A 10,401-nucleotide genomic window follows, 5' to 3' on the forward strand; every position below is an offset into this window, starting at 1 on the left:
GTAATCCTAGTGATTCAGTTTCTTCGTGTTTCATGTACTAACCTGCCTTTCTTACGCCTCGGGATCATCACCCGCCTGCCTGTCTTCCTGCTTATCTGTCTGCCTGCCAGCAACCTCCTGGCCTCCGAGCTACCACCGCCTGCCACGCTGCCCCTCACTCCCTCCCGCTCGCGCCAGCCACGCTCCTCCATTACCATCGCTGACCCCTGCTGTCGCCGGATTCCTATCCCCTGCCATCAGCCCCTCATCCGGATCCTCCTCCACAATAAAAACTCTTTTCTTACCGCACCAACCTGTCCGTGTCCTGCGTTTGGGTCCCTCCTGTGTTTGTAAAAGATATAACTGAAAGCTGAACAGCTGCTGAGCTGCTGATGATCCTTGTGATGAGATTATTATTTTCATTTTTTTCAAGCTTTATAGAGTAGTAATAAGCCTCTAATGATCTCATGGCCATTTAGGATTTACTCACCGTCTAATAAGCCATCAATTCTGCAGCTGTAAATGCAAAGTAACATATAAACAGTCAGAGATTTATCCCTCTCTAATAAACCACTGAAATAAATTATAGGAAATTATGCAGGAGGAGGATATAGACCAGCTAAAGGGATTTTTCACAACCTGGCAACCCGAAATGTTCTTATTGCTGATCTAGAAATCCTAATTTACAACTTATAAACATTTCATAAAGATTGCCTTTTAATCATATTTGCTAATGTTACCAAAGATGCTTTGACACACGTGTCTCTACGTTTCCTGCGAAGCATCACAGTCTCGAGTCGACCTCCCTCTCTCAATCAGAGCAGATGAGCGCTGGCATAACAGCTCCGGCTTAGGCACACGTCTCAATTACAGCTAATCTAATCATCTGTCAGCCTAAAAAGCATTCCCGTTAGCTTCCATTTCAACATTAGCTGAGAGCATCATACGTCTGAGTCAAAGCCAGTGTGATACCACATTCGATTCAGGTCATCAGCACATACAGTCTTCATTCACGTGTAGCATCTCGCATGAATTTCTGTGACAGGTGAGATGCCGATGTCGATGAAGATGAGTCAGAGAGAAGCGAGTTTTTGCCACAGATGAAACCCTGCTTGTGATGAATGATCTAGTCTTGTGTGCATTATTGATCCAATGCAATTTCATGATAATGCCCGTCGAGTGAAGATGAGACTGTGTCGGTCTTCCATTTCCCCCACACTGAATGCACTTCTGACAAGTACTAAGTAAAGCTTTTCAAGCTGCACAAAAATGCTTTTCATAAAGTTGTCAAGATTACACGCGCCTGCACAGTCAATATTCTTCATGCAGCAGAAATCTCACTGCTGCAGACCAGATTTCGCCGAGCTGTCTCAGTAGACCTGTAAAAGCCCATAATTCTCACATCTTCGATCAACCCCACAGCAGCTCTCACATGTACCCTACATAGATGTTGAAAATCAATGCTCTATAGAGGGACAGCAGGATTTGAATGGTCATAATTCAATGATAAAGCTTTTATTTCATCCAAATACATGGCTCTTCCTCCCTCATCAGAATTTAAATGGCTGGAATATATGTATTGGATGTCACAGCCGGCCCAGAGGTGAAGACTGAACAAGAAAATGGTTGATCCCACTGGAAACGTGATGATAAATGCAACTTGTGGATATAATATACCCCAGTGTGGACTGATATTAATTATTCACCCAGTACAGAGCACTTCAAATGGAAGAGCCAATCCAGTAACTTTAGCCGTGTCTTCTTTTAGAGGCTGTGAAGGTCAAAATGTACTCTCTCTGAAGTTTTAACTGTGAGAAATTAGGCGAAGAGGTCTGACATCTACATTTTTGTGTCTTTCTAAAACCAGCTTCTCATCCCACCTTTGCTTTGAGGCTAGATGCTCCTTTTTACCTGACACGCTGGATGTCACAGCTTGTCCTAAGTGAGAATATTTGAGCGTTAAAGTTGAGATGAAATTAAAAATGCCTTTTTTAACCCTTTGAGATCACATCCGCCCCATCACAAAAAAATCTGTGTCTTTGTATTCTTATATCAAAATCCAATCATGTTTTCTCTCTGTAAAACAAAATATGACATGCTTGCGTAAGCTTGAAACAACCAATTTCCATCAATGATATCATGACATGCACCCATCAATCAATCTTCAACTTTTAGTGGCACAGAGCCAAGATTCATTATGACATGCCCGCTTTTCAACGTTAAAATCAAATTCCTGCCAACGTTATGTCCCGCCTGTCTATCCCGTTTCACTTGGAAATACATCACGATACGGAGGTTAGATGCTCTCCAAATGCCATTTCATCTGGACCATAAAAAGGAAAACAGTGATACAACCGTGTTATGAGAGACACCTTTCCCGGCTCAATCCAATTTCAGGTCATCGGTAGAATATGTTGTTTCAGATGAAATGATCACTCTCAAGTACCAGGTACATGATGTATTTATTCACACCTTCACTTTGTGGCTTCAAATGTAAAATTGAAATAAGGGCAGGAAATAAATAGTAGTGGTCAAAGGTACAAGGACAGGCAGGAATTTGGAAGTAGGAATAAAAAAAAAAAAGCTAAAATCACAAGGAGAGACCAAAAAAAACAAAAAAACACATATAAAACCTCTGAGAAAACAAACCGGGTTGGTTTTTTATCATTACAAGGAGGGTATGTGAGCCAGTTTCATGTCCCAACATTTCCCTGCTTGGCTAAAGTCATTATTGTCATTATGTGCAGCAGCCTGGCAGATTCCCGCTTTGAATACGAGATAAGAGATGCATAATCACAGGCTGCTGCTTCCATCGTTCTATCCCTATCGCACATGCACACACAGCACACACAGTCGGTCACGTGCTTGCTCATACACACACACACACACACACACACTTCTTTTCTCCTCTTTTTCCTTACAATGATTGTTTAATGGGAGTGTAAAATAGTAGTACGAATTACAACCACTTTTCTCTCCACAGTGCAATTCCGAGCACACCTCACCGTGCAGCTTTGCCCTTGCAACTCATCGTCCACCCATTTTCACTCACCCAATCATTGTCCACATACTACACCTCAAGCACAACACAATGGCTGCCAGTCTCAGACAAATTCTATTTCTGAATGAGCATCGGTGGTGACAAACCAAACTCCCTTGTTAGAGACACACAAAAGATACATCCAGTTATTTTTTAGCTTCTAATAACCGTCCGATGTACAATGTTTGAACAGCTCACACCTTTCCCCCGGAGTGTGACATCAATAAACATCACAGTAGTGAAGGTGTTACATTAATTAATGAGGACCTTGGCCCACTTCAGCCTCCCTCTTTGACGTACTCCCCTGCTCACGTCAGTGAAATCTGTGTCATTCCCCCGTATCTGAAGAGAAAGTGAAGTGACAGTTAATGAGATATGATGTGAATTTAAAAGTGTGTGTGTGTGTGTGTTTTCACAGAGATATGATGACTCTGTGGTAAACTTTGAAGTTTAGAAATGACAGCGTTCACAAAAAAATCATCCATGTGTACCCAGCAGATCATTAGCGACACTTCAGCATTCACTATGCTGAGTGACTGTAGATGACTGTAATTAACAGTGTCCTGTGTAAACAGGTGTGCGTGATAAAACCAGACTACTTTCATTATAAACGATTAGTCAGCCCTCACTAGACTTCTTATCTCTATACTTGATGCTCTTGTTAGCTATTCCTGCCCTTTAAGTAGAGGATTCATGAGGTCTCTGGGTTTTACACCTCATGCCTCATGATTCATGCTCACCTTGATATATTGGCTAATGGCTCTTTGTAAATATAAAAGTAAATGTCAGGAATTCAATAGTTTGATATAACCAGGTAAATATTGCATTTGGGACTCTGAGCTCTATGTATTCTTCAAATGTAAAGTGATTTTTAGCTGTAAACTGACCTCCTGATGAAGCAGTGGTATATATATATATAGAAATCACTATATTACTATTTATTCCAATATTGATAAGTATCACACCGGGGAAAATGTAAAAAAAATAATGTACAAAAGTATAAAACTCTTCAAATGTGTAAAATTAGGGCTGCAACTAATGATTATTTTCAGATTTAAGAATCTGAAACCAGACAATTTTGCCATTTTTTCTGAAAAAATGACTCAAAACAATTATGTAATTATCAAAATAGTTGGTGAGTAATTTTCTGTCGATCAACAAATCGATTAATTGACTAAATGTTGCTGTTCTAGTGTAAAACAAAAACATCAGAACTCATTTTGCTAGTCACAGCGTGGATGAAATTACTCAGCTGATCAGCAGGATTTTGTAAATATATGATCAATCATCACAGTAAATTATAAAATTTAATTTGACCGCCCTGGTTCAATTCCAACCAGAGACTCCTCTCCATCTTTCACACTCAGTCACCTTCTATCTCTCAGCTGGCTGAGTGAGCCAGAGAGTGAAGAAAATTAGGTGTAAAATCCCAAAGGGGACACATGAATGAATTGAGGTGTTCTCATCACTGAATGGGCAAGCTGACAAACAGGCCAATCTCCAAGCCTGTCTCTATGTTTGTGCTCAGAGATTGTCCAGTGCACTCATCTTGCAGAGAAAGAAGACTAGGTCAAAACCTAGTATATGATTGGACCATGTATGAAACGCTAGAGGGCTTTTAATTTGAAATGCTGGACGTGGCGACATGTGGCAACCAAGCCCCCAAGAAGCGCTCCTGGCTTTGACTAAAGCCAATTTGACATAGGCCCTTTCTCAATACCAAGGGTGCCAAGTTCAGACTTGCGTGCTTACTAGTTCGGACCTTTTACTGTATATAAAGATGGACGACACATCTCCACTTCCTACCAGAAGTCTCTGGTGCACATGCAGGGTTAAAGGACATGCTAGTGCGTTTGCTCTATGGGTCCCACAACACAGAAGATCATGCGGAAGCTGTGTGTAACATCCGGGTAAATTTATACCCAGAAGTCGAACTTTTTTGGCTTTCTGTGCCACTAAGCAACTTTCATAGGAACGAATGGGGCCCAGCCTCCAACGCTGTATCCAGTAAATACATCCATGGTCATGACGTCCATATTAGGGATGTCAGTTTCAGTTAATTTTGCTTTTGATACACCAACACCCATTAACTAACCAGTTAATTTTTAAGAAAAGTTGTGATGTAGCTTTTGTTTGTGAGAGGTGTCCAGCAATCGATGGTCAGAGCTAGCTTGTCTGCCCTGGTTAGCTTGACTTTTAGCTCATCCTTCTTCACCTCAAAGTGTTTTAAATGTGTTTAGTCACAGAAGCTCACAACGGCATTATGTACTTGGGCTTGAGGTACCGAAGTAGCTCTTTCAATCCCTTGTCCTCTACCGCACTGATTGGCAGCATATCGGTCTCATCATTTAGCACACCAACTGGGTGATGGCCTAATAACGAAGTAACACCTACATTGTTATTACAGATAGACTGTAGGAAACACACTTATCAACTGCCCAGCATAGTGCTGTTAAACTGGAGACACCGCGCTACAGCTCATTTTTATACAGTCTTTGGGCTACATACAGGACGGCACCACTATGCTAATGATGCTAGCCATGCAAACTATCTGCTAGCCACCGCACAGGTTGGTTAACTGTACATACCCAATATGTGTATTATTGTTCAACATACTTTTGTGTGAATAAACAGTAGTATATATCTTTTCAGACGCACTGAGCTGTAATTATCACGTCACTTCCTGAGAGCCTCCTTGCCGGTTGGAGGTGCGTAACAATGATAGCCCGTTTCAACCTCACCTCTACCAGCTTCCACAATACTAATTTAAAACATATATTACGCCTAGCAAATGAAACATTATACTTACACTTAAATTGAAGTGGTACTGACGTTACGCCAGAGCTACCTTGGTTGCTGTCCGCCAATATCTGTGATGTTGTCGTCACTACTGCGTTGTGGAATATTTATGCCAGCGTAGTGTCCAGTGCTTGCATACTGCAATATTTCCCCGTAAGTAGTATGTAACTCATGTACTATTGGTTTCGGACATACTAAAAAAATCTCACATACTGTTTTAGCGTACTAAAGAGCATGTTAGAATGGAATTTCGGACCAGCTAAATCTCCACCATCACTGCCGGTTGGTGCGAAATGCATTCTGGGACACTCAGCTGTCCCAAGATTCGGTCTTTGGCCGACCAATGGTGTAACTTCATCACTCACTCACTCACTCACGGACATTCATGTTTGTAAGGCCGACCACGCTGTTGCGGTCCAGCCAAAAAAGGTTTAACTGCGCACTTGAATCACAGAAGAGGCTCGTGATGCATCAACAGCCCTCAGAGATCAAACCACTCTCAACAAAGAACGACACTATTGGCTGATGAGTGCTGCTCAAGCATCTCATCTGTTCCACCACTCACATTTCTGCCAGCCTTGGCAGTAGACCACAGCATAGTGTTGGGAGTCAGGGAGAAAAACCATGCTTCCTGTCTGTTTAATCCCCTGGCACTGTTTTCCTCTGTTCTTGATTTCCGATATCCATCTACAGTATGTGGGAAATTTTGCTGCTGGTGGATTTCGGGGAGCATCTGTTATCAGAGCGAGCCACTCCCTCTCTCTCTCTCCGTCATCCTTATCTAATTAAAAACATCATGGACACATTGCTATGCCTCTGATTAGATTCCCTCAAAAAATTAAACCCTGTGGCTGATTTTTTATTTTAAGAATGGTCTTGATTTTCGATCTCCTGGGACCACACCTGTCTTCGTGGGACTAAACCATGCTGTACATATCACAGCCAAGCTGATATTAACCTCAATATTCTCCTATGAGATTCTTTAATAGACTCTTATATGGTTGCGGATTCACACAGACCCTTCAGCGGCAGGGAGCTTTTGAGTTCTGAGCCTGATCCTGAAATTCAAAAGATGTTACAATTAACCTTTTAACGTGTGCATCAACTCTCTGCGAGCTGTGCCAGGAGCATGAAGGCTGAAGGTTAAAGTGAAATCTATTTGACACAGAGTCCTGGAATTCAACCAATGCAACCTCCATTGATTGGGAGAGCAGAGGGAGATTAGGAAGAGAGCTGGTGATTGAATGGCCAGCCTCATGAGTTTGTGGTATTCATGGGTGTGATGTGGTGAAGCCGGAGCAGCCAGTGAATCATATGAATACCAAGCAGTCCTGCTTGGCACAGATTATCACCCAGTTTCCTTTGGCGGCAGCTGGTGAGGAGTGGGAAACTGAATGCAATGCCGACTTTCATGCTTCATGACATGAAATATTTAGATGTAGCGCAGAGGCAATCAGCTGGTGAAGTAGGGTGAACTAGAGTAATGTGGGACAATTTCTGAAATTGGCACTTCAGCAATATATTTTGATATGAAGCCAATACACTATATCTACACCCAATACCATTCTGAAATCCCTGAGGTGTTTTCTAATCATATCATAGAAGAAATTGCAAATATCACACACAGAGAATAAATGGCTTATATAAAAGTGTTCCTTGTGCCAAATTGTCCCAGCTTATGTGTATTTCCTAATGTGGGACAGTTCAGACTGAAATCTGAGGAACTCAGTGGGAGGCTGAAAGGCTGAAATCTCTCTGGTCAGTAACACTCAAGGCCAAAGTGCATGACCAAGTTTGGTTAATTTGGTAATTACAATGTTTTTGCTGTTACCAATAGTATAGTCATGTATTATATATAATATTAATAATAATATAATTTGCATCCTGCCTAAAAATAAGTTAAAATTAAGCATTACAAGACCAAGACCCCTGAATTATTATTGGCATTGCACATTTAATGTACTTAAATGCATATTTCACCAATTTAACAACATATACGACTGTCCCACTATAGTAAAACCATGCTGTCCCACATTTCAAACCAAATTTTCTAAAGTGGGACAACGAAAAATTGACTGCAATAAAAAAAAAGAAAAATGTTTTCTTCATATTAGAGCATATTTTGATGCATGTATATATCATAAACACAATCTCATAAAAATTGGCAACACTGCTTCATTGATGACAAATTTATATCCTTGACATTTACTCTAAATCCTGCATCACTGACGTTTGACTGGATTTCACAGCAAGTACTTGCTGTTGGAAGACTGCCACACCCCAATCTATGGCATAACATGTGTGGAGTCATGTGATTTCAATTACATGACACCCCAGATTTCATTTGACAGTAGTCTTAATCATTAGCATTTTGTAGAAAAAGAGATTGCTTATGAGCTTAGGTTTACCACATTTGGCAGTGTGCCACATTACACTAATTCACCCTATCTGACTGTGTAACTTTGCTTCAAAACATGTCAGCAGCAGGTGCGTGTGTGTTTTGTGCGTTGGCAGCGAGGGGAGACATAAGGTAAAGACAAAGACTCAGCTGAGGGAAAGTTGTATCAAGTGCCTGGGCCTAATGAATCAAGTGTCCTGAAAGCCTTGCATTAAATAGCAGGCATTGAGAAAGCTTTCACCGCTCCTGCTCTTGGAGGCCAGCCCTCAAAATCTGTGTTTATACAGTCGAGTCAACAAATTAAATGGAATCATGACTACACTTTGTAAGAACACTCAAGGCTCAGGCATCCCTACACTATACAGTAAAAGGATCTAGTTCTGCATATTAGGCACAAAAATGCACAATAAATGTGCTTATTGTAATAAAACTTGTAGAAGAAACTGTTACTAGATAGTGTGTGTGAGTGCGGCAATGTGGGAAAAAAAGTCATTTATAAACTTGATCATCACTGAAAGGTCAATAATAACTAATAGTAAACATTATTTCTGAAAAGCATTAATCATAACTATGTAAATGACTTTCCTCTCATACACATCAAAATGCATATTATGAGTTTTCAAAAAAATCCCCTCTTTGTGCATATGTGTGTGTGTTTGTGTGAGAAAAGGGGGGGGTGCAGAGAAAAGGGGGGGTTGGAGAGACAGAAAGGGGGAGACAGTGACATCAGACCTTACGTATGAGGTTACACCTAGTGACGCAGTCATGATGATTACAACTGCAATTGTGAGGTATTGTCAGTATTACACTAACCGGCGGAAGAATACAGGTGGAAGATTACAAAACCACTAAACTGCAGGTAAAAAAAATGAAATAATCTGTCCCCGTTTTCAGCCTGCAATCATTTTGCTGTCAATGTGTGGAGGAAACTGCTCTACAAAGTTCATTGTTTGAATCAAGGTGTGTTATTTCTCCTCGTTTCACAGGGCTACAGAGAAACTGTATGAACTGCAGGACTTGTCATTAGAGATTAGAGCATTTAGTTTATAGAACAAAGCTCATAACTGTGTGTACTTGCCTTGGATGTCATCGGTTGGATGGACATGGTGCTTGGAGAGCGCTGAAGCTGCGAGTCGCTCTCCATCTCATTGTTCTCAGTCATCATTGGTACAGAAAGAGTCCGTCGAGACACAAACAATAATAATAAAAAACTTTCAAATCCTCAAATTGTGTCCTATCGGTTGAAAATCTCCAGCTTCAGCCATATACAAGCTTGACAAAGTGTGACAGATCCACATCACATGGATTTGTGCGCGCTGCGAGGTGGACGCCTTATGGTCATTTGTTCTCCACACACCAACTGCAAGCCTGTACGGTTGATTAACGTAGTTCTAAACATTCACACACACCAGATGTTTATATTTCGCCTATGCCATGCGAGGACAAGCATTCAGGAAAAGGCTGAACCTCGCGTGTCGTCCCTTGACGCGCATCAGAGAGGTCCAATGTGGCACAATTCCTTCCTCCAGCAAAGAAAGGCTTAACACCGATGTGAAAATGTCAGATTAGTGTAATAAGATCCAAATAAATATCTGCTTGTGCTCTGGAAGGCATTGGCTTGGTGTAAATCCAAAACGAATTGTGCCCTCCACCAGTGCACAGACTTAAATTTAAGCGCAATCCGAGGCACGCCTTCCCGTGCGTCTGAGGCGCATGATTGGGGCAATTTTTACAACTCTGCCAGGATTCATTTACACTATCAGGATTCACAGCCCTGGGCGGGGGCTTAATTTAAGTCCAAATATAGAATAGCTCTCTGATAGTCACAACTCGCAAACAACACAGCTGATTTTCTGTTTGAGATACTGAGTGTATTTAACAAAACACAGGATGTGCTTTCCTCATTTCCAGCGTGGCTCTTTCTCTTTCTGTGTGTGTCAAAGCTGAAAAACACACCTGTTTCATTTTGCTGTGTGCCTTCCCAAGTGCAAACCACAACACTTGTGAAAAATAACTATTTACATAACTGGAAATAGTTTCAACAGGTCAATTAGTGATACCATTCATTAGTTTTATACAGTTACATGTACCATAGATACATGTATGTTGTATTTGTCTTTGGTTCATAAGGCTAGAGGGGTTTAAAGGAACTTTAAAGGCACCATAGACACCACATACACAAAGT

General features: G+C 41.2%; 1 protein-coding gene across 5 annotated transcripts in view; it reads right to left on the reverse strand.

The window, feature by feature from the left end:
* LOC121884337 (SH3 and cysteine-rich domain-containing protein 2-like) overlaps positions 1-9,819 on the reverse strand; it is a 28,503-nt gene extending 18,684 nt beyond the window's left edge. Inside the window, exon 1 of one of the 5 annotated variants that reach the window (XM_042393104.1) lies at positions 9,295-9,817. In XM_042393104.1, the coding sequence (XP_042249038.1) occupies positions 9,295-9,381 (87 nt within the window). In that variant the 5' untranslated portion in view covers positions 9,382-9,817. Of the gene's footprint in view, positions 1-42; positions 222-5,828; positions 6,199-9,294 lie in introns of those variants that run through there. The other 4 variants (XM_042393100.1, XM_042393101.1, XM_042393102.1 and 1 more) reach the window with 4 other exon arrangements.
* Between the last annotated feature and the right edge of the window lie 582 nt (positions 9,820-10,401).

This window comes from Thunnus maccoyii, chromosome 18 (assembly GCF_910596095.1).
Source record: "Thunnus maccoyii chromosome 18, fThuMac1.1, whole genome shotgun sequence".
NCBI lineage: Eukaryota > Metazoa > Chordata > Actinopteri > Scombriformes > Scombridae > Thunnus > Thunnus maccoyii.